The following is a 24,242-nucleotide window of genomic DNA, read 5'->3' on the forward strand; positions in this document are numbered from 1 at the left end:
TTTTTCGAGAAGAGCATGGAATATATCAGAAATAATGGACTGAAATAGAAAGCGGGTCACTGCTCTAAATTCAGAGAGCCCTCTAAACTGATTTACGGTAAACATGTCTGATGTAAAACTTTGTGTTTAGCGTAAAGTTTTTTAATAAGAACGGATATGCCTTTAAACCTGTTTTACTTTAGAAGAGTCCTTCTATAGAAAGACCCCTCTAAAAGAAAGGTCCTCCGAGATGGGCTTATTAATATAGAAACGTCCCTGTAGTTGAAGGACCCCACCCAATTCAAAATGTGTTGCTTGAAATTAAACGTTTTCAGTGAAAAATATTCCGGGACTTCCACATTTTCACAGCATTTTTTTTGGGCTCTAAATTTTGGTGAAATTGAAAAATGTTCATAAATTTTGCACAAAAATTCGGGCCCTAGTTTTGGATTCTAAAGAAAATTGTGGGTTTGAAATAGAATTTTGGATTTTAAAGAAAGTTTAGGATTCTGGAAAAATAGAAGGCCCCTTTAATTGAAGGGCCCTTCTGAGATGCTTGGAACAACATAAGGTCCGGTCCTTCCAATGCATGTTTAACTGTGAATGGAAACCGTTTGAAAACTTTCTGTAGATCCCGATAGTGGAACACATCAGTTTTTTGATTCCCAGAAAAAATTTCGTCATAAATCTTTGTTTCACCTGTATGCTCTGATAAAAAACATACGGCCCAGACAATATAATAAATATGTATTTCTTTTAGTTACTATAAACTTTCTGTTTTGTGCTTCTCTAATGTCATGCCTTCGTGAAAGTTTGCTCGGAAATACCTACCTTACATTTTCAGATTCATCTCCTAGGAATTCGTTATCAGAACTATCGGGTACAATGCATATCAAGTACAAAGACGGATGATGCTATTTCTGAAATTTAAATGTTTTCACAGGAATCTCTTTCGAAAGCTTTCAAGTAAAAAACTGGCTCACCAGTCTTTTTGTTTTTCACAGCTATGAGAATTTCTCGATTTGACAGAAGGATGATACCACTGAAAATTCCTTGATCTTTGAAATTAACCTTTCTAACTTACCCTTCAAAAGCTAACATGAATGCCCATAAACTTGCATCGAGAAACAATAAAACCTCATTTGTTATAAGCGGAGCAGTTATGTGGTAAAATATTAAAGCAACACACATTGAAAGCCCTTGGAAGAACGATTGTCTGATAAAATTGATATCCCTTTGTCGTTGAACAGACATCATGTTTTGGTCCAATGCCATGATTCTTTGGTGTAGTTTTCTAGCTTTGTAGGACGCTAATAGATTCAGAATCGAAGTAGAAACGACAAGTACAATATTGAAAATGAAATCACAATACCATGTGAGATTAGTGCAATAATCGGTCTCTGGATACGAAAATATCCAGGATTTCGGCTCGAAATAGAGATTACATCCTAGAATTTCATAGAAGACGGTACACATCGAGATGGAAATAAGATAAGACAAATTGATCATAATATAGGTTTTGAAGTTTGAGAATATTCGATCATAAAGAAAGATGGTGTGAACCGCAAAGAATCTGTTGACAGAATTTATAAAGTTCAACTGAGCCGCTGCTTCGTAAATCATCATTGCAACTAGTCCTACAAACCGAGATGACCTATATGATGGATTGAAGTCACTGTAATGATAAATTTTGAAATTGAAATGTTTCCATCTATGTGGTTTTCTGGTTTACTCCGGACGCATAAACCTACTGACGTTAATTGTAGTGGTCCAACAAAAATTAAAAACAATAGACACATCAAAATGTTACAGACTGCTTGATTCTTTGTGATAATTCCAAAAGAACTCTTCATCGAAACCATTTTTCTTATTGTCAATAAAACGATTAAATTTGCTAATAAGCCAAATGTCATTATCTGTAAAACAACTACCGTAAAACCTGTAATAGAAGGGCCCCACACTGTCAAGCATGAGCTCAATTATCTCGGCTTCTATAACTAGGCTATAAGAAAAATCAAAATTGTGTCAACTGATATATTATTTTTGATATTATGATTAGGCTTGTCAAACAGGCGTTTTTGGGTGCGCGTGCAAAAAAATTGGAATTGCATTTGCAACACACGCCGGTTTCAATTTTTGCCTTTGCAGCAAATGCAAAAATCTAAAATTGCATATTTCGCCAGTATTTTTTCAAACAGTCGTGAAACGCCTGTTATTTCCTTTTTGAGAAAAAAAATTGTCAAAAAAATTTATTAGACACTTTTTTGCAGGGTTGCAACCGGATTATTTTTTCTCCGGCCCAGCCCGGCCCGGCCCGGCCCGTCCGGAAGCCCCGGCCAGCCCGGCCCGGCCGGTTCGGATGCCTCTCGAGGAGTTTAACTTGTGAGGGCGATGATTGAGGGTGCGGCGCCGCTACCGACTGAGCCACGCGGGCAAAGAGAAAGCGCACGCCCGATTGCATACATAAAGGCGAGGACGACAGCTGTACGCAGAGTGACATTAAGCGTTGTACACCGTCACGGTAGAATGCATACTCTAGCTACAAAAAAACTACGAAAAATCTCCTGTCCCCCCACCTTTAACAGGTAGCATAACAATGTAAAAACCGTATAAATGAACAAGGGGAGCCTCTCATCGATAATTTACTCGAATTCTGAAATACTTGCAGACAGCTATCGATGTCCCATAAACATTTGATATTTGTCATCCATCTAGTCTCACACGAGAGGGTGATACCTCGTCATATCGGAGCATCGTTGCAAATAAAAATGGCGCGCGTTCAAATATTAATTAATTGCCGGCCGGCCGGGCCGGGCCGGGCCCTGGTTTTTTTCCCTCGGGCCGGCCAGCCCGTCAGATTGCAACCCTGCTTTTTTGAGCTAGGGACTATTGTAGGCTCTTTTTCTTTATTGTTGTGAAATTTCGACAGATCATTTTTGAGCTATAAATGTACTAATACCCTAAATTTTGTTTTAAATGCAAGATTTCAAGACGATACATCCGACCTTACAAGTGAAAGTTTAAAAAAAGTTGAAAATTTTCTGAAAACCTCTACAATGATATTTTCGAATACGCTGAAAACAGTTTCAGTGATATTTTCAGCCATTATTGTATGTGAGCCGAAATATGGACTCTTTTGAACATTTTTCTACCATCTAAAATAGTTTTTGAACCGGCCAATAAGTTATACAAAAAAGTATTTTATAATGCCTTTTTTATAATAATTTTCAGAAGTGTGTAGCTTGGCTGTCAAGTGTCCAATCACTGGGAAAATTTTGGAGCGCGTAAAACTATCCTAGATAGTAAACTTTGCATACACACAATTTTCGAAATTTCCCAGATTTACAGCTACTTGCCTTTTTTTGGAAAAATTATTTTTCCACCATTTTCAGTTTTGTCACATTATCAAAAGCGGCATTTTCAGAAATAGTATTTACCTAAAACTAAGAATTTTCAAAAAATTGTGTGAATACAAAGTTTGCAATCTAGGTCTGTTTTACAACTTTCACAATTTTCAAAATTATGGGACACTTGATAGCTAGCCCCAGACTCCTGAAAATGGTCGAAACAACCGAAAATCAACTGAAAATAGGTTTTTGAATGTTTTATTGACTGGTTCTGTACTGATATGAATTGGCTCAAAGTTAAAAGTTACGGGGCCCTTCTATTACAGGTTTTACGGTACGTCTGCATAAAATCTATAGAAGTTTAAACTTACAAAAACAGTGATCAAGGAATTTATCAATTGGTAAGACATGTTACTTGGAAGTTATGATATTTCGTGTTCAAAATAAAAACTTTTAGCGGTCAAAATGGAATCTATCCGAAGTTGATAACGATGAACAAGCAATTGAATGTCAGAACATGGACAAGGAATACGTTTTATGATTTTTATGTGATCAAACTCTGAAAATTCTGGAAATGTCAATGGCACAAAATTTGAGACATTTTCAATGACAGGTGGAGAATAACTGCAGAAAAAACGAAAAAGTGAATCTAAGGTTGGGGTGCTCTTGGAAAATGTTAATATATCAAGAATAAAAAAACTCGGGATTGTAGAGTCTCAAGTTCTAAACACGATGATGTGAATGCTAAATAAACGAAAAATGTTAGGTTCGCAATGATCGATCACTAAAAAAGAGATTGCAGAATGTTTGTTTCGTTGATCTGAAGTCGTTCTTCTCTAGACAGAATTATCTAAATAGCAATTAAATTCAGGCCGAAAATAATGGTGCATCTGCGTTTAAAAAAACGCCGATTCGTGATATGCTGAAAAAACGCCGGTGGTCGTGGCCCAAGGTCCCGAAACAACAACTACAGTAACCTAAAAATATTTTCATTTTCAGAACTTATTTTCTCCTTTTTAACTGATTTTTGTCAAGTCATTTTCGTATTTTCGTAAAATGATGAATGTTAATAGTGAAAAAATTGACGGAAAACGACGAAAATCGAGAGAAGAAATACGCAGAATGAAAATAGTTTTAGGTTACGGTAGTCGTCATCGTGTGACATTCAGCCACGAACACTTTTCTCTTACTCAGCTCCGATTTTTAGTATTAGAATAATACATAAAAGTTGAAAAGTACGCCCATTTCAGAAACAGAAAAAAAAAAATGAAAAATTTCCACATCCAATAAAATATGACTTTGACCTATCTTTTCCGGCTCTAGAATAAAATTCTGGTCCTTAGAAATAATTCTGATCTTTGAAGAGCCAAAAAAATTAGGTCATGACCTGAAAAAATTGGGTCATGACCTGATAAAAATCTAGGTCATGACCTAAAAAATCTAGATCATGACCTAGAAAAAAAAAGCTAGGTCATGACCTAAAAAAATCTAGGCCATGACCTAGAAAAATCTGGGTCGTGACCTAGAAAAATTTGGTCATAACCTAGAAAAAATTGGGTCATGACCTAGAAAAATCTGGGTTATGACCTAGGAAAATTGAGTCGTGACCTAGAAAAAATGGGTCATAACCTAGAAAAAATTAGGTCATGCCCTAGGAAAATTGGGTCACGACCTAGAAAAAATTGGGTCACGTCCTAGAAAGAGTTGGGTCATGACCTAGAAAGAATTGGGTCATGACCTAGAAAAATCTGGGTTATGACCTAGGAAAATTGAGTCGTGACCTAGAAAAATCTGGGTCATGACCTACAAAAAATTGGGTCATGACCTAGGGAAATTGGGTCACGACCTAGAAAGAATTGGGCCACAACCTAGAAAGAATTGGGTCATGACCTAGAAAGAATTGGGTCATGACCTAGAAAAATCTGGGTTATGACCTAGGAAAATTGAGTCGTGACCTAGAAAAAATGGGTCATAACCTAGAAAAAATTAGGTCATGCCCTAGGAAAATTGGGTCACGACCTATAAAAAATTGGGTCACGTCCTAGAAAGAGTTGGGTCATGACCTAGAAAGAATTGGGTCACGACCTAGAAAAAATTGGGTCATGACCTAGAAAGAATTGGGTCATGACCTAGAAAAATCTGGGTCATGACCTACAAAAATTGGGTCATAACCTAGAAAAAATTGGGTCATGACCTAGGGAAATTGGGTCACGACCTAGAAAGAATTGGGCCACAACCTAGAAAGAATTGGGTCATGACCTAGAAAGAGTTGGGTCATGACCTAGAAAGAATTGGGTCATGACCTAGAAAAATCTGGGTCATGACCTAGAAAAATCTGGGTCATGACCTACAAAAATTGGGTCATAACCTTAAAAAAATTGGGTCATGACCTAGAAAGAATTGGGTCACGACCTAGAAAGAATTGGGTCATGACCTAGAAAGAATTGGGTCATGACCTAGAAAAATCTGGGTCATGACCTACAAAAATTGGGTCATAACCTAGAAAAAATTGGGTCATGACCTAGGGAAATTGGGTCACGACCTAGAAAGAATTGGGCCACAACCTAGAAAGAATTGGGTCATGACCTAGAAAGAATTGGGTCATGACCTAGAAAAATCTGGGTCATGACCTACAAAAATTGGGTCATAACCTAGAAAAAATTCGGTCATGACCCAGAAAAATCTGGGTTATGACCTAGAAAAACCTGGGTAATGAAATAACAAATCTAGGTCAGGACTCAGAAAAAATTGGGTCATGACGTTGAAAAAATTCCATTATTTCTTTGAACACTTTGCAATGCAGGTTTGCACTCAGTTATCTCGATTGCTGTGAAAGATATCAAAAAATGGTCAACTGATAAAATGTTTGTTATAAAATGCTTGATATTTTATCAGTTAAGACTTTTCTGACATCTACATTCTACATTACAGTACATATTCTTGTGAATGATAAATTTGAACGACTATCATGAACATCTTTTAAACCCCTTTTGACATTTTTAGGTTTCTTTTGAATTCCGTGCCCGGCAATTTCTATTTTAAGTTTCCATCCATTCAGGAAATGTACTTACTATTAAAAACTGAACGGAGATGAAAATATTTGTGTTAAATTCGTTTCTTTCAATTATTCTTCCATCCAAAATTTTCGTAAATATATTATTGTGATGGCACCTTGTAATCCAAGAATATATTAAGTTCGTCCTCCAGATGAGAAAACGGCGTCAGAATTTGATTTCCTTCGTTCCGGAAGAAAAACAAAATAATTGGCAATTTGCACCCACTCCTGTTCCCATCAAACAACACAACAATTTTTATTCGTTTTCTGTTTTTTTATTCAGCAATTGATCCTTTGCGTGTCTAGAAACGTATCAAGGATTATAATATGTCTTTCGGATTCATTAGATAATTCTTAAGAACGTACGGATGCCCCTTCTTATTCTCTACTTCCGCCACAAGACCAAAACATGCTCCGAGGGTTCAAATTGTGTTTTTTCCTGAAATACACTGTTTCGAAAAATGATTTAAAGGAGGGGAGAAAGTAGGTTTTTATCAGCATGTTCCACCGTAGCTCAGCCGGTAAAATAACTCTGTACCTCCTACCACAGGTAAAATGCCAACGGATCCGTTTGGGTGTCCACTTTTCTATCCGTATCGGGTCCGTTACGGACAGTTTTGTGAATCTGAGTTCGCGAACGGATCCGTTTTTCATCATTCGCAATCGGACCAGATACGGAGTTCGCGTACGGTCCGTATACGATTCCTATTTCATCCGCGCGCGAATGGCGGAGAATCCGTAAAGGATTGTTCACGAATCACCTGTGACGGTGGTCCCACAAGTTCTACTCCTCGAGGAAAGGAAATTTCGAGAAAAGTGCTTTTTCATGTCCCATCACCTTCAAACAGTTTAATTATATTTTTTGGAAGTGATCAAATCCAAATTCGGAACGGATCTCTGATTGATGGAATTTGAAGACAGTTGAAAGAGAGTTTTCAAAAATCAAAATAAATATATTTATTGGCTCAAAAGATAATATCGTATAAAAGTATGTGTTCCAGTCGGATAGTGCTTTTTGTTAGTATGTTTTTCAAATGTTGTTGCTGCTTTTTAGTTTCGATGATCAAAAAATGCATATGTTTCATGAATAATTTAGTATCTTGATTTCATGTTTCAAGTTTGAGAGATTAAAGAATGTTTCATTTTCTAAGTTACAACATCCAACTAATTTTAGCAAAAGTTCTTTTTAAAATTCCAAAATTTTTTAAAATTCTAATATTCTAAAATTCTAAATTTCCGAATATTCTAGATTTCCAAATACTTTAGAATTCTGAAATTCTGAAATTCTAAAGTTCAAAAATTCGAAAACTTTTAAATTCTAAAAAACTTTTAAACCCTTTTCATATGGTTTTTGACATTCTTAAAAGTTTGAAAATTCTGAAATTCAAAGTTTTCAAATTTCCAAAATTCTCAAAAACACAATTTTTCCTAATTTTGATCATTGTATTTCCAGGCAGTGTCTGTCTTTATTTGAGTGTTTCCAGAATCTGCACATTTTCAAAAAAAAGTTCAAAATTTTCGAAATGTAAATTCCAATTTTTTCAACCTTTCGCAACTTTTCAACATCGAAAAAAACAACCCACTCAACTGAGAGTCGGGATGATCATTATAAGAAAAAGTACACAAAAACACTAAAAACAATATGAGATAAACATAAATTAAGTTCGAAAGAGAGAATTTTTCGGAAATTTCAAAATTCAGAAATCACCAAGAACCTTCAACACCCTCCCCCCACTTCCCCTTTTTCATAGCAATTAGCACATGTGTCTCCGAGAAGAAAAAGAGAGAAAAAGAAAGATAGAGTCCTACTAAATTCCATATTTTGATCTCTTATTATCGGATATATTCAAATATTCCGTATAGGCGTTTGGACGTCTGCCAAGGCACCAACTGGTACCATCCATATTAATAACATAGTTTATATTCTGTTTTTGCAGAAAAGATCTTAATGCTGAAATTTTTTGAATTTCTATGAAATGTGTCACCACTCTTCTCCCATTTTCCACATCAGTAGTCCACTGAAAATATGGATAATTATGGGGATGCAGCTCAGTCTTTTTCAGTTTTTTGGTGGCTTGATAGGCTGAGTCTTATCAGCTGATACTGACAGATAACCCCTCAATGTTCTACTAACCATCCATGAGGAAGAATCTGAAAATAGATTGAGAGATCAGTTATAGCTAAGTGAAACGTTTTGATGACATGCCAATTTCTGGGATTCTTTCGAAAGTGTGGGGTTTCCAGATAAAGAAAATCCCGCAAAATAAGCAACATGAATATTGTTTCAAACACAAATATTTCTTTCATTTTTCTGAAAAATTTCTAAATTTCCTCAAACAAATCTCTGTACCTCTATCCGATTCCTTCTGACATTTTTCATCATTCCAATTCGTGATTTCATAAATTTCATAACTCCATGAAACCAATCCGAGTATCTTATGAGTGCCCTAGAAGTCTCCCTATAAAAATATAAATGTTTTATAAATCATTATAAATCCGTTTCTAAAGAGGGCGGCTGAGCAAAATCCCTGACTTTCTGTGAACATTGATAACACATTTTATTTCGAGATAGAGAGATGTTAGAAAATGAGTTTTGAGTGGACTATTTGCGTCAAACCGGCTGAAAATCTGCCCTGCAGAAGATTACTTTTGGATCTCAACAAAAATATTATACACCCTCTTTTTCGAAAACTTTTTCTTTGACTAGCTGAAATTCGTTTTCCAATGACCACACGGATTAAAAACTGACAGCAACAAATATTTTTCAGAGTTCAAAATCCTCGCGAGTTTTGCTCTGGAAAACATCACTTTTCAACCCCTATTTATAGTTTGGAACATTCCAAGTCGTATTTTTTATACTTGGTGAATTGGGGCCCGGCCCGGTGGGCCCGAGTTTACCACATTTAAAAACATTTTGAATTTTCAGAAATTTTTTTGAAGAAACAATTTTTTAAAGACAAACCGTTTTTGGCGAGCACATTATCTGACAGAAATTTGTTTTCTTTTAACTGACCCCGAATACTTTTTTGAAAAGAGAGGAAAAAATACTGAAAACCCGGGCGAAAACGGGCTAGACCAAGCCTTGAAAATTCTTAAAAAGCCCGGTCCAGCCCGTTGGAAGTATGCTTTTCTCGGTTTTTGTGTTTTTCCATTTCAAATAGGGAATCTTCAAAACGAATTATTTCTAATTCCGGATATCTTTTTTTGCTTTTTTTTCGCACAGTAACCAAAAATTCAGATTGGAGAAAAGGAGCAAATTTAGAATGAGAGACACCAAACTTCCTCGATGCTCACAAAATTGAAGAACGCTCAAAACTCATAGAATTCCAGAAAACTAGCCAACTCTTGCCCTCGTTCAAATTTCATTCACATTTGTTTTTCGCTTTGGTCTAATGCTCTTTTCTGAAATATTTGAATTTTGATGAGCTCAATGAATCGTCTTTCATTCCATGGGAATTCTCAAAAGTTCAATAAATTGAAAAGGAGAGTCTATTAATTCGAATTTCTGACGTCTTCCGAATTTTAACCTTTTATTATTGATTCAAAATGAAACCTTCAATTTGTCCAAAGTGTGACATATATTTACTCAAACTACCACAGCCCACTCTTTTGCATCTGATTCCAATTGAAAGTTGCCAAAAGCATCATTTTACTTCTGAATTAAAGTTTCGAGTCAATTCACAAAATTCAGATAGCAAGTTTCCGTACGTTCTCCTTTTTCTACTCTAGTTCATTTCCTATTTTACTAGTTTCATCCCTTCTCCCGCGCGTCGTTTTTTCGGGAAGTCTCCGCCCACTTGTCTTTTTTTGGAGACACAGAATAAGACGTTGACAACGCAGGCGAGAAAAAAATCTGGAGACTCTTTGCCCATTTTTCTCTCTCGCTTGACCGATTTGAGATTTGAATTTGAATTTTTATTTTTTGGAGGTCTCCACGGCTATTCGATTGTTGACCTTTCTGAAGCAAATCTGAAGACGTTGGATTTCTCGAAGACGTGAGAACTTTTGACGGTCAACCTGGAGTCTGTAACTTGAAGAAACAAAATGACAGAAACAATGGAGATGGTCGAGACGACGACTGCCGAATATTTTCTGTGAGTCTTTCTTTTTAAAAGCTGAGAATTTCAAAAATTTGGAGTTGGAGAACGTGATTTTAGGCATTTGAAATAACGATAATTGGTGGGTTTGATTTTAAAAAATTACCATGGAAATCATCTAGTAGTTTTGCATATTCTCTTGTTATTCCTCACAAAATTTCAGCTCACTTTTTGTCTTTTCTGAACTGAAATCTTCCGCTTTTTTTTGGTATTTTAATAATTCCTTAAATTTCTTGTTAAGTTTTTTCTACATCTTTCTTCTTTTTTCCCTTAGAAGTTTCATTCGTCACACTCGAAAAAAAACATAGAATCAGGATGTTTTAAGAGTTCTAAAATTAAGCACTTTTAATTTATTCGATGGCAAGATTAGATAATTGGTCAGGGGAAGATCCCGCCTAACGCAATGAACAAAAAAACAAACACAATGTGTTATTCACTTTTGTTTTCAACTCGCTTCTCTTTCGAAAATGTGCTCCAGGTTTGTTTCTTAAATTTTTTTTCAAATTTAAATTGCCTTATTTCTAAGCTCAATTATCTCATTTCCTGTGAAAGATATCAAAAATATTCAACTGATAAAATGTTGGTGATATTATGATGAATGATTTTGCAGTTGACAAAATGTTGAATTATTTCATAGGATACGAGATAATTGAGCTCAAAGTTGGGATTCGGCTTCTATTAGAGGAAATACGGTGACTTGGTAAAAGCGACTTTAAAATGTGACCTGAAAAAAGTCTCTAGGTGATTACGTAGATTACAAAACATCGTTGATAAGTTCTGTTAGATCACGAAGATTGTTTGATCCCTTTAGGCTATTGGACGTATCTTTGATCCTATCTCTATTCATGACTAATTCCCTAAATTTTAGTGCTCTTCTCGCTCCTAAAATAAAAGGAAGTTTGTAAGTATACTCTTCTTAAAAACACCTCTTTCTAGTTTCTCCACCATTCTTTTTTTCTTGACTTGCTAATCCGTCTTTCCGTCTTCCGATTGTCGCCATCCAACGTCTTCTTCTTGTCCTCAACTTCGCCGTTTTCACGTTCTCAGTTGGCCATTTTTATTCTGTAAAGACAGGGTGATGACATCGGTTGACCACCGTTTTTGGCAAAAAAGAGAAACACAAGACGATGTGTGTTTTAGGATTTTGAAGATTTGCATCGAGAGAGATCACTGCCTTCTTAGCGGATTTGGGATCAAAAGTAGATCAAAGGAAGAGGAGGGAAACAAAAATGGAAAAAGGGATCAGCAAAATTAGAAGAAACTTCCAGAATAGGATATCAAGGAAGAGGGTAAATAGGAATAGCTATGAACACTTGGGTTTTGGTCAGAGATTCTGAAAGGTCAATATTTCTTGGAATCTTACCAAACTTCGTGAAGCGGAAGAAAATATGCAAATAAACATCGAACAGTTCTAAATTTAGAGTTTCCGTAGTGGAACTTTGGAATTTCAAAAATCGCTAGCGAATAATAAATGTTCTGAGTGCAATTTGGTGCTTGAACAGAGAATAATTTGAAGATCCATGAACGAAAAATTAGCTCTAATTTTACAGAAGCGCTCTCTGTGGTTGTTTTTCTTGTAGAAGGGGTCTGGGAGTATTTATAAAGAACGAACAACTAGTTGCAGCTAATTTTGGTGCCAATGGTTTGATTTTTTGTTTCGTTTCGGAATAACAACAGTCTAGGATTCCATTCAAAAGTTACATTTTGAACTTTTTTCAATGAACCGATCGACTTTGCCTTTTTCGAGAATTTTTTGTTCTGTTCTGTGAACCGAGCTCATAACAATTCCTTTTATTAAAATTTTGTAAAGCCATATTCTCGGATTAGCACTCTTTGAAACTTGGTCCTGAAGCTGCCAATAATGGAGTTTTTCTTCAATTGAAAATCTGAAATTATACGATTTTTGGTATTACCAGCCTGTTTGCCGCGCCTCCGGCGCTTCAAACAGCTGGCTGGTGCGCCTTCGGCGCCATTTGATCTATTTTTATTTCGTTCGTCGCTGCGTTCCTCATTTTTTTGAAAGTCACCTCAAATTATATTTTATTTTCAAGCTTTTCAAAATTGGCGGACAGACTGACAGAGAGAGAAACAAAGAGACGCAACTTCATTAATTTATTACCAGCAGCTGGTGTGCCTTCGGCGCGATTTAACTTAGTTTTTTTACTGATGCGTCGCTCCGCTCTTCATTTTTTTAAAGGGTCACGTAAATCTATATTTATTTTTCAATTTTTTCAAAAGCGGACAGCCTGACAACAGGACAGACAGACGCGTGTAGCGTTTTATATATAAGGAAGATAAGAATGATCTCGAATTGATTTTTTAAAAATAACTTTTTTCCAATCACTCTGCTTAAAAACTAAAACAAAGCATCACGAAGTGAAATCTAAATAACTGTAACACCTGTAATAGGAGGGCTTACACACTCGCAAGTTTAAGCTCAATTATCTCAATTCCTGTGAAAGATATCAACAATAGGTCAACTGACAAAAATGTTTTGAAATGATGATATACAATTTATCAGTTGACAATTTTTTATATCTTTGACAGGAACCGAGATGTACAGGCTTAAAGTAAACGGTTTTTAGGCTTCTATTAGAGGAAATACGGCTTATTGAAGTTTTTCTTTAATTGAAAATCTGAAATCATACGATTTTTGGTATTATCTCGAATCGATTTTTTGAAAATGCGCAGTCTTCGATACCTGTGATTTTAGACATTTGAAAAAAGCATCATGAATTGATATCTTAATTATCCCATAATTATGTCTGCGTTTTGAGCAATTTCTCATTAGTCATTAATTGTCACTTTTTGTTTTTTTCAAAAAACGGTAATTAAAATTTCTAGACTCTGGATAACAACAAAAAATGCTTCTAAACTCCACTCATGAAATTGTTTTGTTATTGTTTCGAATTTTTCATCTTTAAAAATTGAATTTTCAATTTCAATTTCATCATTGATATTATTTTTCCAAAACATTAAGCGATCATTTTTCCAAAGTACTGATCATTTGGAACACGTGCTGAAAATCGTGGCACAGGAAAAGATTCCAGAATCAGACATGATTAAATTTCATGCTTGACTCAAACTGAACATTGGCTTGTTGCCTTTCCTAACTCGTTTCGACTATCTTCCCATCTCTAAATCTCTTCTTCTCGAGTGTTCCCTTTTGGAAAAAATTCTCTACTAAATAAAACCTAAACAGAAAATGAAAAAACAATTCTTAAATTGGCTTCTTCTACACATTCGTTTTCAGATGTACAAAAAAGGGAAGAAAGCAAAAGTTTTTTTGTTTGAGAATCGTTTCTCTCATTAGAGAAATGACTAAACCGGGTACATGATGAGAAATTTGAAAACATTTTTTGATGAGAGGAAGAGAAAACGAACGGATAGTTGAAATAGACATGTCTATGTCATCTGATGACGTGGATAGGAAGTGAAGTAAAAAGAAAAAGTGAAACTAAATTTGACAAAAAAAGTAGTGAAAAAGATACATGAAAAGGTCTAGAAAAGATAGGAAGAGTAATGTGTTGTTTGGTCCTGTTTAGAGTGAAATTTCAATTTTTCAAAGGTCCACATTTTTAGGCCTCCGTTTTTCTAGTTTTCCGCAATCTGTAAATTTTTTGTGACTCATTCCATTGTCTTTACACTTTGTACTCTCAACCTGATACCGCCTTCCTTCCAATGTTGTTTTGGAGAGTCTTGAAAAAAGTATTGCTTCCACATACGGCAAAATTAGATTTCAAAGATTCTCAGGAGACGTTAGAAATGTGAAACTTTTTTCTCTTCCTGGAGAGAAAAGGAAATTTAGAAAAAAAAAAGAAAAAAAGAAGAAAAGTGGAGTTAGAACAAACGAATCATCCCATTCCCACTATTCCACTACCCACAGGCTTTTTTTCAATTTCTCTGAATTACCAACTTTTTTTCTCACCTTCCGAAATGATTCATTGTTTTTTTGTTTGAAATTTTGTTTCGAATGTATCAAAAAATAATGTATCACAGCTAATGATCACATAGAAGAGAAAAAAAACATCATAGACGATGAGGTGGTCGAATTTCTCTTTTTTTTTGTGTTGTGAAAAAAAAAGAAAGAAATATTGACATTTGAGAAATTGGAAGAGAAGGAGAAAATGAATTTTGGATATTTGAGAAGGACAGGTACTGATATGAAGGAAGGGACCATGTGAATTCAATTGAAAATTGTCAGATGTGCTTTTTCCAGTTAATTTTCTGTCATTTGGACAATTTTCAGGAATCTGGAGCTCGGCTATCGAGTGTCTGATCATTTTGAAACGTTGGAAGGTATACAGACCTAGAATAAATTGCATTCACAGAATTTTTTTTGAAATTTCCCAGTTTTTCCAGCTATTATCCGATTTCTGAAGGACATCTCTTTTTGGTGGCTTTTTTTACTGAAAAGGTGAAAAACAGGTGTCTTTCAGTAATCGGCAACGTGCCGAACCACTAGGAATTTTCAAGAATTTCTGTGAATGCGAAGTTTTCAATATAGGATTGTTTTGCATTCACCAAAATTTTAAAAGTGTTCGGAACCTTGATAGCCGATCTCCAGAACCTTGAAAATGGTTGAATATCAACTGTAAAATATGTTTTTCTATGTCTTATTTTGCGGTACTGTATGAATTTATTGGAATCTACTTCATTTCTCATGATAGTAGTTCAATTTTTTCTCAGAACTTGCTTGACCAACTTTCCCTTATCAGCTCCTGAATTATCGGAAATCCATTTTTTGAATTCGTTCAAATTCAATTCGAAAGCTTCCCTTTTTCTATTATAAAAATTTAACTGATAGTCAGGCATCTAAAATCCATCGGAATCATCGCTCTGAAAAGTCTAGAATCCAACCAATATAGCTCCCCCGACGTCTCGTCGTCGTCGTAAATAAAAGTTTTGTGATCGTCGTCGTTTTCTTCTCTTTGTCTCATCTATATTTTCTCATTAACTTCTTAACCATCATCTCCTGCAAACCCTCGAAACTTCTAATGAAAACGTTTTCTGAATCCTTCATCTTCTGATGTTTTATGAGATGGTAAATCTCATCAAGAAGAAGCTGCAAGAAATGCGCTGCGTTGTCGTTTCTAAGAATGATGGGGATAAGAAAATGTTGCCGAAATGAGAAAATTTTCCAATTTTGTTGCCTCGGTTTGGCTTCTGGAGGGGGTTATCCCTTCCTTGAATACACCCAAAAACAACATGTCAACATTCAAGGCGGAGCTTCTTTGCCTCTTTCTAGATGAGCACACAAGTTTTCGGCAGATAGAGAACCTCTTTTCAACATATCTTCTGATATCAGGAGGGGCTGACGTCTTCTGAAAAAAGCGAAGAGTTATTCTGAGAAAATTTCAAGAAAAACGAAAAACACCGTGTGTTCTCCGCCCCTTGAAAAACATATTCACGCTTCACGCTTCTGAATTCGTCTTCGATAACGACGACAACGACGACTAGAACACATCTGAAACTGAAGCTCATTATTTTTGGTGAGCTCAGAGAAGCCGAAAGACGGCTCTTTCCCATCACCTTTTCTAAAAACCTTATTCTAAAAACTTCATAAGTCTCCCTATATTCTGAAATTTCTATCTAAAAAGATTTCTAACTAAAGAGAATTATGGAGAATTTCAAGTGAGTAAAATCTGTAACTTCGACGTTCGTCATATTTAAATTCAGCTGCACCCTGGAAAAGTGAGTCGTTCAAAATCTTCTGGAAATTGTTCTTATCAGAATATTGTCAATTATCTTATATCAACAATTTTCTATTGTGTTTAAGAAAACTGGATAAGGTAAATCTCGTCTCCTAAATAAAATTTCAATGATCAAGAAGACATGACCGAAAAACCGATTCTCACACAGATAAATCATTCTGTTAAAAATGGAATGTTCTTGTCGAGAAAGGGTCCATAGAAAAACAACCAGTTCAATGATTCACTGAGTCTATTCGTGTGTTTTACTTGTTAGCCGTATCTGATTCATAATTTTTTTGGGTAGTCAGTTTTTGAATTTTGAATTGAAATATGAAGTATTCTAAAATATCGACGTCGGAAACTGTATTACCCTCAAAACTAGGAAAAGTGCTTCGATTAATAAACCCAACCCATACTTTTCGAATTCCGGGTCAGCGTCGGGCCGAAAAAAATTCTTCTGGCCCGGCCCGACGCTGATTTTTTTTTCAAAAATTCTTTAAAAAAATTATTTAACTCCACCTCGAAGAAAATTTCTTGAGATATTCCTTACAAATGTTTTCAAAAGTTTCAAAAAACTTCAGAATTTTGAAACTTCAGAATCTGAATTTTGGGTCGACAGGGCCGAACCGGCCCGTGACAAACCTACCCAACCAAATATTGCTTTCTATAAATTCTAGGTCGAATGAAATAGTTATTGCTTTCATGGCGCTGGACCATTGTTCTAGAGGCATTCCGATCCTCTTTCAATCTGAGACAATACATCCATTACGAATAAATTACCGTTGCTCATTCTGAATTTCAAATTACTCTTGCATTTGCAATTCATCCATTACTCACGATTTCATGACTTTGAAATCACACATTTTGATATTAATCCTAGACTCGAGTTTTCGTTTATAGACTCAGATTGTTAGTTCCTTTTGTTTCCCGAGAGATAATTAATTGGATACTGATCTTCTAATAGGGCAGAATGAGAATGAGATTCCAGAACAAAACCTATTCTTTGTCACGTAATTAGCTCACATAACCACTTCAGAAACTGCTCTAGAAACACTTAAAAAGCGAGAAAGAGAGAGTTGAAACTCTTTCCGAACTTTTCTCTTCAGTTCGAATACTACACTAAATCTCAAGAACAATCACGAGTTTTTGGCTTTTCTGGATGAGGTGTTTAGATTTCTGAAAGTCTTCTGTTGTTTTTTTTTTCATTCAAGCGTTTCTAAATGCATTTTTCTATCGAACCCAATCGGTGTGGATTTAGTTCAAATTTCTTTTGAATTCGAAAAGTCCTTTTTCCTATCAGTACCTGCGTTTTGAACCTGCTTACAGATTCAAAATTAATTTTCTTATTCTCCACCAAAATCTCCTAAATCTTTTGGGTTATAACTCGTAGTTTACAAAAATTGTGGGGTCATTGGAGAACAAAGCGGTGCAGGGATACAAAATCCTCAATTCTGGGGTACAAAATATCTCAAAAAATCGAATTTGACACATCCGAATTGTGGATTTTGTACCCGTAAATCACTTTGCAACCCTTGTGCCCCCGAATCGAATCGTGGTACCATCCGAATTATGTGCCTAAAACGTTCGATTCTATATCAAAATTATGATTATTTAAAAGGGTCCTATCGTCTAAAATCAAGGTCAATTCAGGAAAAAGAGTTTTCATTTAAGTTTTTTTTTCAGAAAATAGTGTTTTTTTTTCAAAATTATAGGCTGAAGCACATGCTAAGACGCAAAGGCATCATTGTTATGAATCGTCGTGTTTTCCTTCCAATGTGACATGCGAATTCAAATTTTGAGTTATTTTTTTCTCAAAGGCTCAGAAGAGCCATTATTTTTCAGAATGAACCTTTTTTTTGACCCAGAAACCTTTATACTAGACACTTTCGTGGTTTAGTTCTTCAACGCATCTCACTATGAACCATTGTGAAGTTTTCCAATTCTCTAGAACATTTTGTTCCTTGTCCATGATAGTCATAAATAGTGTCATCACTTATCCTTCATTTTCTACTTCACTTTCTACTTTCCTGTGACATTTTCTTTTCTCTTCACGAAACTCATCGTCAACTTATGAATCATTCCGCTCGTTAGAGCTCACTTCTTTCTTAAAAGCCTGATGGAAAATGCTCCGTGAGCCTCTCTTCTCCAAGAGATCTCATTAGCCAAATCAAGGAGTTTTCTTGAGAAATCAAAAGAGAGGAGCTCCCCTTCTTCGACATGCACGCAATCGGTCTCAAATTACCTTTGTTAGCAAGTTGTTTAAGTGCAATAAAACGCTGTAGACTGCTGAAAAAGAGGATGATGATGTATAGAGTTACATCCCAGGAAGACACGCCCATTTTCTTAGGATTTTATGATAACCTATACACTTATTGAAACCCATTCCGAACTCAAAACGGCTTACTGAAATTCCTATATCCCTTCAATAACACAGAAGATGTTAGAGTTAATCAAGTAAGTTCCACTCCATATTGTTGAACTTGGTCAAAGTCATATGACCTTCTGAAGAGAGAGAGAAATCTTACGTATTCTGGACTCTGATTCTCAATTCACCTCCGAGAGAAGGAGACTTTGAAATATCAAAATACAATGGGTGTGATGGTGCACTTTTCACCTGATTTTATATGTACATGTGAACAGAGATGGAAACAAAGAGTGCAAGCACACCATACATTCCCTCATCCCCAAATGTGTGAGAGAAACATATTTATTCTTCAAAAAACCAACATATTTGTAGTTTTGAATTGTAAAATGTGTATTCGTTTATTAAATTTAAAAACCAGAAGTCAAATTGTATTCTGGTAATTTGAGCCGATCTGACTGATGTATTCATGTTCAAATGTATAACTAGACTTTTTCAAACTAGAAAAGTATTGTCTAAACTAATTTTTCTTCGATTTAGTTGAACTAATTATAGTTTTAAAGTTTAACATTTCTAAAGTCTCGGTCCCTAATAATTGTTTTCAAAAATATCCTTTTTTGATACTTGCAGTTTCAAAGCATGCACTTCTAGGTAACCAGCTCAGCGCACGAGAATCTTTCTACTTCCACAGAATTTTTTATTTAGTTTTGCTTAGAAAATACGACTTTCATATTTCATGTTCCTCTAGAGAAATCAGTTGATAGAGTTGTAAACACGAAGATGTCTGGGAAATTTAAGTTCCTTTCATTTTCTATTTAAGTAGTCTGCCTCGTGATTTGAACTAGAACTAAACTAGTCTTAATATTTTTCTCACATGTCGCGAAAGTAGCCCAAAAAATCTGAAAAGAAAAATAAAAAATTGTGGTATTTTCAGATTTTTTTCCCTGTCTCAATAGAAAGACACTCTCGAGAACAATGGAAATAATGATAAAAGTTATGCACCAAAATATTTTGAATTTTCTGTATTTTCCTAAAATTATTACAATAAATTAAAAAAAAATCAAAATTTTCAAAAAACGTCGTTGTGAATTCAAAAAAAAGCAAAGAGGGACAAGGATTTGAATTCCGAGCAGTGAGAAATCTACGCCACGGCCGCGGACTGGCTTTTTTTCAAGGGGTTTTTTACGTTTTTTACTTGGCGGAGATGAACGCGGAGTAAATCCGGGAAAATTGATACCTAAAAAGGCGCACCGTCGCCATGACCTAGGTTTCCCACTGCGCGGGATCCTCGTCCTTATAAAAAATTTTGAAAATACATAACCTCCGGAACATTTATATGCAAAAAATTACAAAAAAATTGGAGAGAGTCCAAATATACACTTTTACACCCCCATCTTCCTAGCAGCCGATCTTTATGAATTTATCAACGAGCATTGGCCAACCCTGTCCTTGATAACAATATGTCTTGTTCTTAACATCATGGTTGTCATCCTTAATTTAATAATTGATAAATAACACCTCCACAAATAATTATTCTGATGGATCATTTCTAGAATAGACGGTCTGTATTTGTAGAATTACTTGTTCCATAGAGACACAGTTTTCCAAAGCAGGAAGTTATTCTATAACTATAAACCTAAAACCATAATTTCCTATTTTTGTTTCAACCGGTCATTATCACCCGTATCATACCAGTGTATACTACTGTAGTATTCCGTTAGTACGTCCCATGGGCTCACCTATTTTTCATTCTAGACACTCAAAAGTTCTCTATATACAAAATGCTGTTGTCCCCATAAATAACAAATCTATATTTCTCTCCAAATTCGTATCCATCCACACCTGATTCCTTAGTAACCGAGCACCTCTCTTGGGGCCATCGCCCCAGATCGACGCCATTTGTTTACCGAAACGGCTCCTTCTAGCGTTTCTTCTTCTCTTCTAATTGGCTCCTCCTCATTTTTCATTTCCTTCTCTTCTCACTTCTCGTCTACTGATTTGACGTCGTTGTCGGTCATTCACCGGTCCCCGTCGTCTTTCAACATCTACTACTACTCACCGTCTTCTCCGATTTCTGCGGGTTTCGATTTTCAGCGCATGCGCAACGACGACACGATCTGAAACTACGGAGAAAGAAAAAAAAAACAACAGAAAAAAAAAAACATAAAACTCCTGACCTATTACTTTATTACTCGCTTCTTCCTTCCTTCCTCCTCTTCCTTATTCTCTAATTTTTCTTTCATCTGAATCCAAAGTATTTCTGAGTCTGACGTCTTCTAACCTGGTTAGAATCTAGGTCAATGGAGCCCATTGCATCGGCATATGTGCGTGCCACATGCGATCTCATACCCAACATTTGTCAGTATTTCATGGACAATGAGTTCAACGCAACGTTGATCCCAAAACACGAATGGTAATTTTTGCAGGTCATGAATGTTCTCTGAAACACAAAATAACAATATGTATACGTCACAACGGGTAGTACTCCTGGTTTACCGGAAGACCAAAAAGGTTTTCAATTACCGGCCGAGAACCAAAGTCAGACTCCAAAAATAGAAAAATTGGGAGTCCCCAGTTGACCGAAATAGAAATAGAAAAATAAGAAACTTAAAATAAAACTAGCACTACATTCTTTCAGGATGCAAAGCGAGGAATTCCTCAATGCTGATGTCACCAAATGGGTTGAGAAATTTGTAAGTTTGGCTGAGAAGGTGTTTGAAAAATGCACAATTTTTCAGAGACGGGACCACGATGGAGACGATTCTGCACTACTGACACTGGTTCCGCCTGGTCTTTATGTGACACTCAACAAATACGTTTTCCCGTTTCAATTCTGTTTTGGAGTCATCGGAAATGTACTCAATTTGTGTGTGCTGCTCAGTAGAAATATGAGAAATGAGGTGAGTTATAATAGATCAAATTTCCTGTAATCTTTTTTTTTAATTTTCAATTTTGTTTCCAGGCAAACATTCTTCTCTCGGCAATGGCTATCTGTGACATTATCCTTTTATTCACAATGTTACCTGGATCTCTTGGTGTTTGGTACCCAGTTTATATGTCGGATTGGTTCAGAACGTTCATCTTCAAATCTGCCACCTGGACAATATTCCTTGCCAACTTCTGCTCTTGCATCACAAGTTGGCTTATCTTAGGAGTTTCTGTTGAGAGGTACATAATTTTTGATTTTTAATTAATTCAAAATCTATCCATTTTTAGATACATGGGAATCAGATCGCCAATCCATTTTCGTTATCATTGGCGCACTTCTCGGGTTTTCTTTCTCATTTTCTCAATTGTACTTGGCTCATTTTTCCTCACTTTCTTCCACACAATCGAGTATAAATACGGATATGCAATGATTCGAAATGGTACCAAGTTGTATGGATCACCGGTAAACGTTGACAATGTGAGCTATAGTTCTAATGATTGAACTCCTTCATTGATGTTTTTTTTTCAGTTGGTCGACGTTCCAACATGGGTCAAGAAGATGATCAACATCTTCAAAGTACTTCAAGTCGTCTTTGGAGTCGTCATCCCAACAATCGGAATCTTTATCTTCAATATGCTCATTGTCTACATGCTTCGCAAGTCTGAATACTTCAATTTCCGTTCAGCCGAGACCAAGGATGAGCAATCAAAGTCAGTTCATACTCAAAAACTCCGGTCACACTTCCTTTGATTTGTTCTTTTTCACAAAACACCAGACAATGATATTTATAAGTTTTGTGGTTTTGAGAAAACAACTAGTGCAAAAATCAGTTTAGAAATAATAATTATAGTGTCTTTGGGGGATTTATTAATTCGAATATTCCAGAAATTTCAGTCGCAAATATTCGGACCTCGAGATTCGCCAAAAGAGAGATATTAAAGTCACCTTCACCGTTTTGGCCATTATTTGCTGCTACTTTGTCACCCACGTAAGACTTTAATTCTGAACATTTATGGATTCTAGAAGATTTTTTTCAGATTCCGTCGGTCCTTCCATTCGTTCTCGAACTCTTCAATCTTCATCCAGATTGGGTCAAGGTCTATGCGATTCCAATGGCTAGCTCCTGGTTAATTACTGGAAAGGTTTACTTTTGGTTTTTGGAAATGTCTTCCAAAATATTTCTATTCAGGTTGCCAACTTTGTTCTCTTCTGCATGTCATCTGTCTACTTCCGTCGTCGTCTCAAAGAGATGATTCGTGGACGAGTAAGTTGTGGATTTGATTGTACTGGTCCTGTTGGTGTTGGTGGACCTGCCAAAAAGGAAACCCAAAATGTAGACAGGTGGGTGGTGAGGTGTGTGATATTAAAAGCTTCTCTTCTACCTTTCGGTTCTGATTTCTCGATTCGATTTTGTTTCTGCCACTTCATATTTACAGTAATATTGTTAGCCAGCTTCTTCTACTTCTTCATCTTATTTTTATTTTTTTACGATTCATCACAAATATTCAAATATCACTTCGAGTGTCAATTATCACACCATATCACCACCCACCACCAAAGTTTGCTTTTTGGTTTTTTTTGGCTCTTTTCATTTATTATCTTATGTTTTTTGAGCATGAAGGTTTGTGAGTTTTATTTGCCTTTTCAGTTTATATTTAGAAGTTTTGCAAGTATGCTTCAGTGAGATCGAGTCTTCAATAGAGCAAACTTACAACAAGCCGATAACCGTAAACTGTTTCAGTTCGACGTGTGCTGCGGCGCAAAAAAGAAATTCAGTGGTGTCTCTAGTGCGCAATCAATTAAAAGTCAAGCTTACCGGCTTACAAGGTACAGTAATCTTCTAATAATCAGCTTAGCGGGAAGTTTGAATCTTTCAGATTCCGTGATCGCGATGACATCCAGAGACAGAGCAGCTGTTTGACTCAAGTCGAGTGAGAATCAATGTTCGTCTTTCAGTTACCATTGGAAGTCTGCGTATCACTTTTTTTACCCAAACTTATCTTCTCCTGTTTTGTATTGTGTTACGGTAATTTTATCTATTTTGAGCCCCTCATTTCTGAATACCGGTGGAGCACTCAATATGAATTAAGACTACCGTAACCCTTCCCACGTCTCACACCTGATTGTCTACCCAAGTGTTTCCCTGTTTACTTGTAACTTTGACTGGTAATTTTTATTTTCTCTTTTTTACTCACACAATCTCTATTATCCTTCCGGTCTGTTTTTGTGGTCTTGTCACGACTTCACAGTAACCAAAAGCACCCTTCTTTGAACCATTCTCATTCTTGACTACAAATCTCAACCAGATAGTTCTTTGAGAACTAGTCCAGTCTTACTTCTCATGTTTTGCCTAAAAATTAGGACGAAAGAGATTGTCTTATTAATAGAAATTCCACTTTTCCCTAAATTGAATATTCCTTTATCATTCACAATCAGTATTCTTCCATATTGAAGTTTTTCGGTTTTTTTCCAAAACAAACCACTCAAAAATTATAGAACCCTAAGGATTCTGTTCGGTCGGGAAATTTAGCCGACCGCCGACCAACATCCGACCGAATTCGTGCGCTTCAACATGCCAGAGAGTGTTTGCGTACGCAGCATTTTATTTTAAGAAGCATGACGTATATTTTGATTTCGTGAATCACAAAACGTTGCGTACGCAAATACTCTTTGGCATGTTGACGCACAAATGCACGAAATCGGACGGCGGTCGGTCTGCGGTCGCCGATTTTCGACCGATCGAAATAGAAGCCTCAATTTAACCTGTTCACTAGGCATCA

The 24,242-nt window shown here is 35.9% G+C and overlaps 2 protein-coding genes across 2 annotated transcripts; one reads left to right on the plus strand and one right to left on the minus strand.

Moving 5' to 3' along the window:
- Window positions 1-893: 893 nt before the first annotated feature.
- On the minus strand, window positions 894-3,736 carry Cbr-srx-20 (the record flags this gene model as incomplete). The annotated part of the gene is made up of 3 exons (XM_045235592.1): window positions 894-899; window positions 1,656-1,895; window positions 3,698-3,736. The coding sequence occupies 3 exons, from the start codon at window positions 3,734-3,736 to the stop codon at window positions 894-896; spliced, it is 285 nt and encodes a 94-aa protein (XP_045093172.1).
- A 17,436-nt stretch (window positions 3,737-21,172) lies between these two features.
- On the plus strand, window positions 21,173-23,397 carry CBG05705 (the record flags this gene model as incomplete). The annotated part of the gene is made up of 10 exons (XM_002632985.2): window positions 21,173-21,226; window positions 21,272-21,433; window positions 21,496-21,701; window positions 21,750-21,939; window positions 21,991-22,172; window positions 22,357-22,450; window positions 22,500-22,604; window positions 22,652-22,726; window positions 23,204-23,289; window positions 23,340-23,397. The coding sequence occupies 10 exons, from the start codon at window positions 21,173-21,175 to the stop codon at window positions 23,395-23,397; spliced, it is 1,212 nt and encodes a 403-aa protein (XP_002633031.2).
- Between the last annotated feature and the right edge of the window lie 845 nt (window positions 23,398-24,242).

This window comes from Caenorhabditis briggsae, assembly GCF_000004555.2.
Source record: "Caenorhabditis briggsae complete genome, chrIV, whole genome shotgun sequence".
Classification (NCBI taxonomy): domain Eukaryota; kingdom Metazoa; phylum Nematoda; class Chromadorea; order Rhabditida; family Rhabditidae; genus Caenorhabditis; species Caenorhabditis briggsae.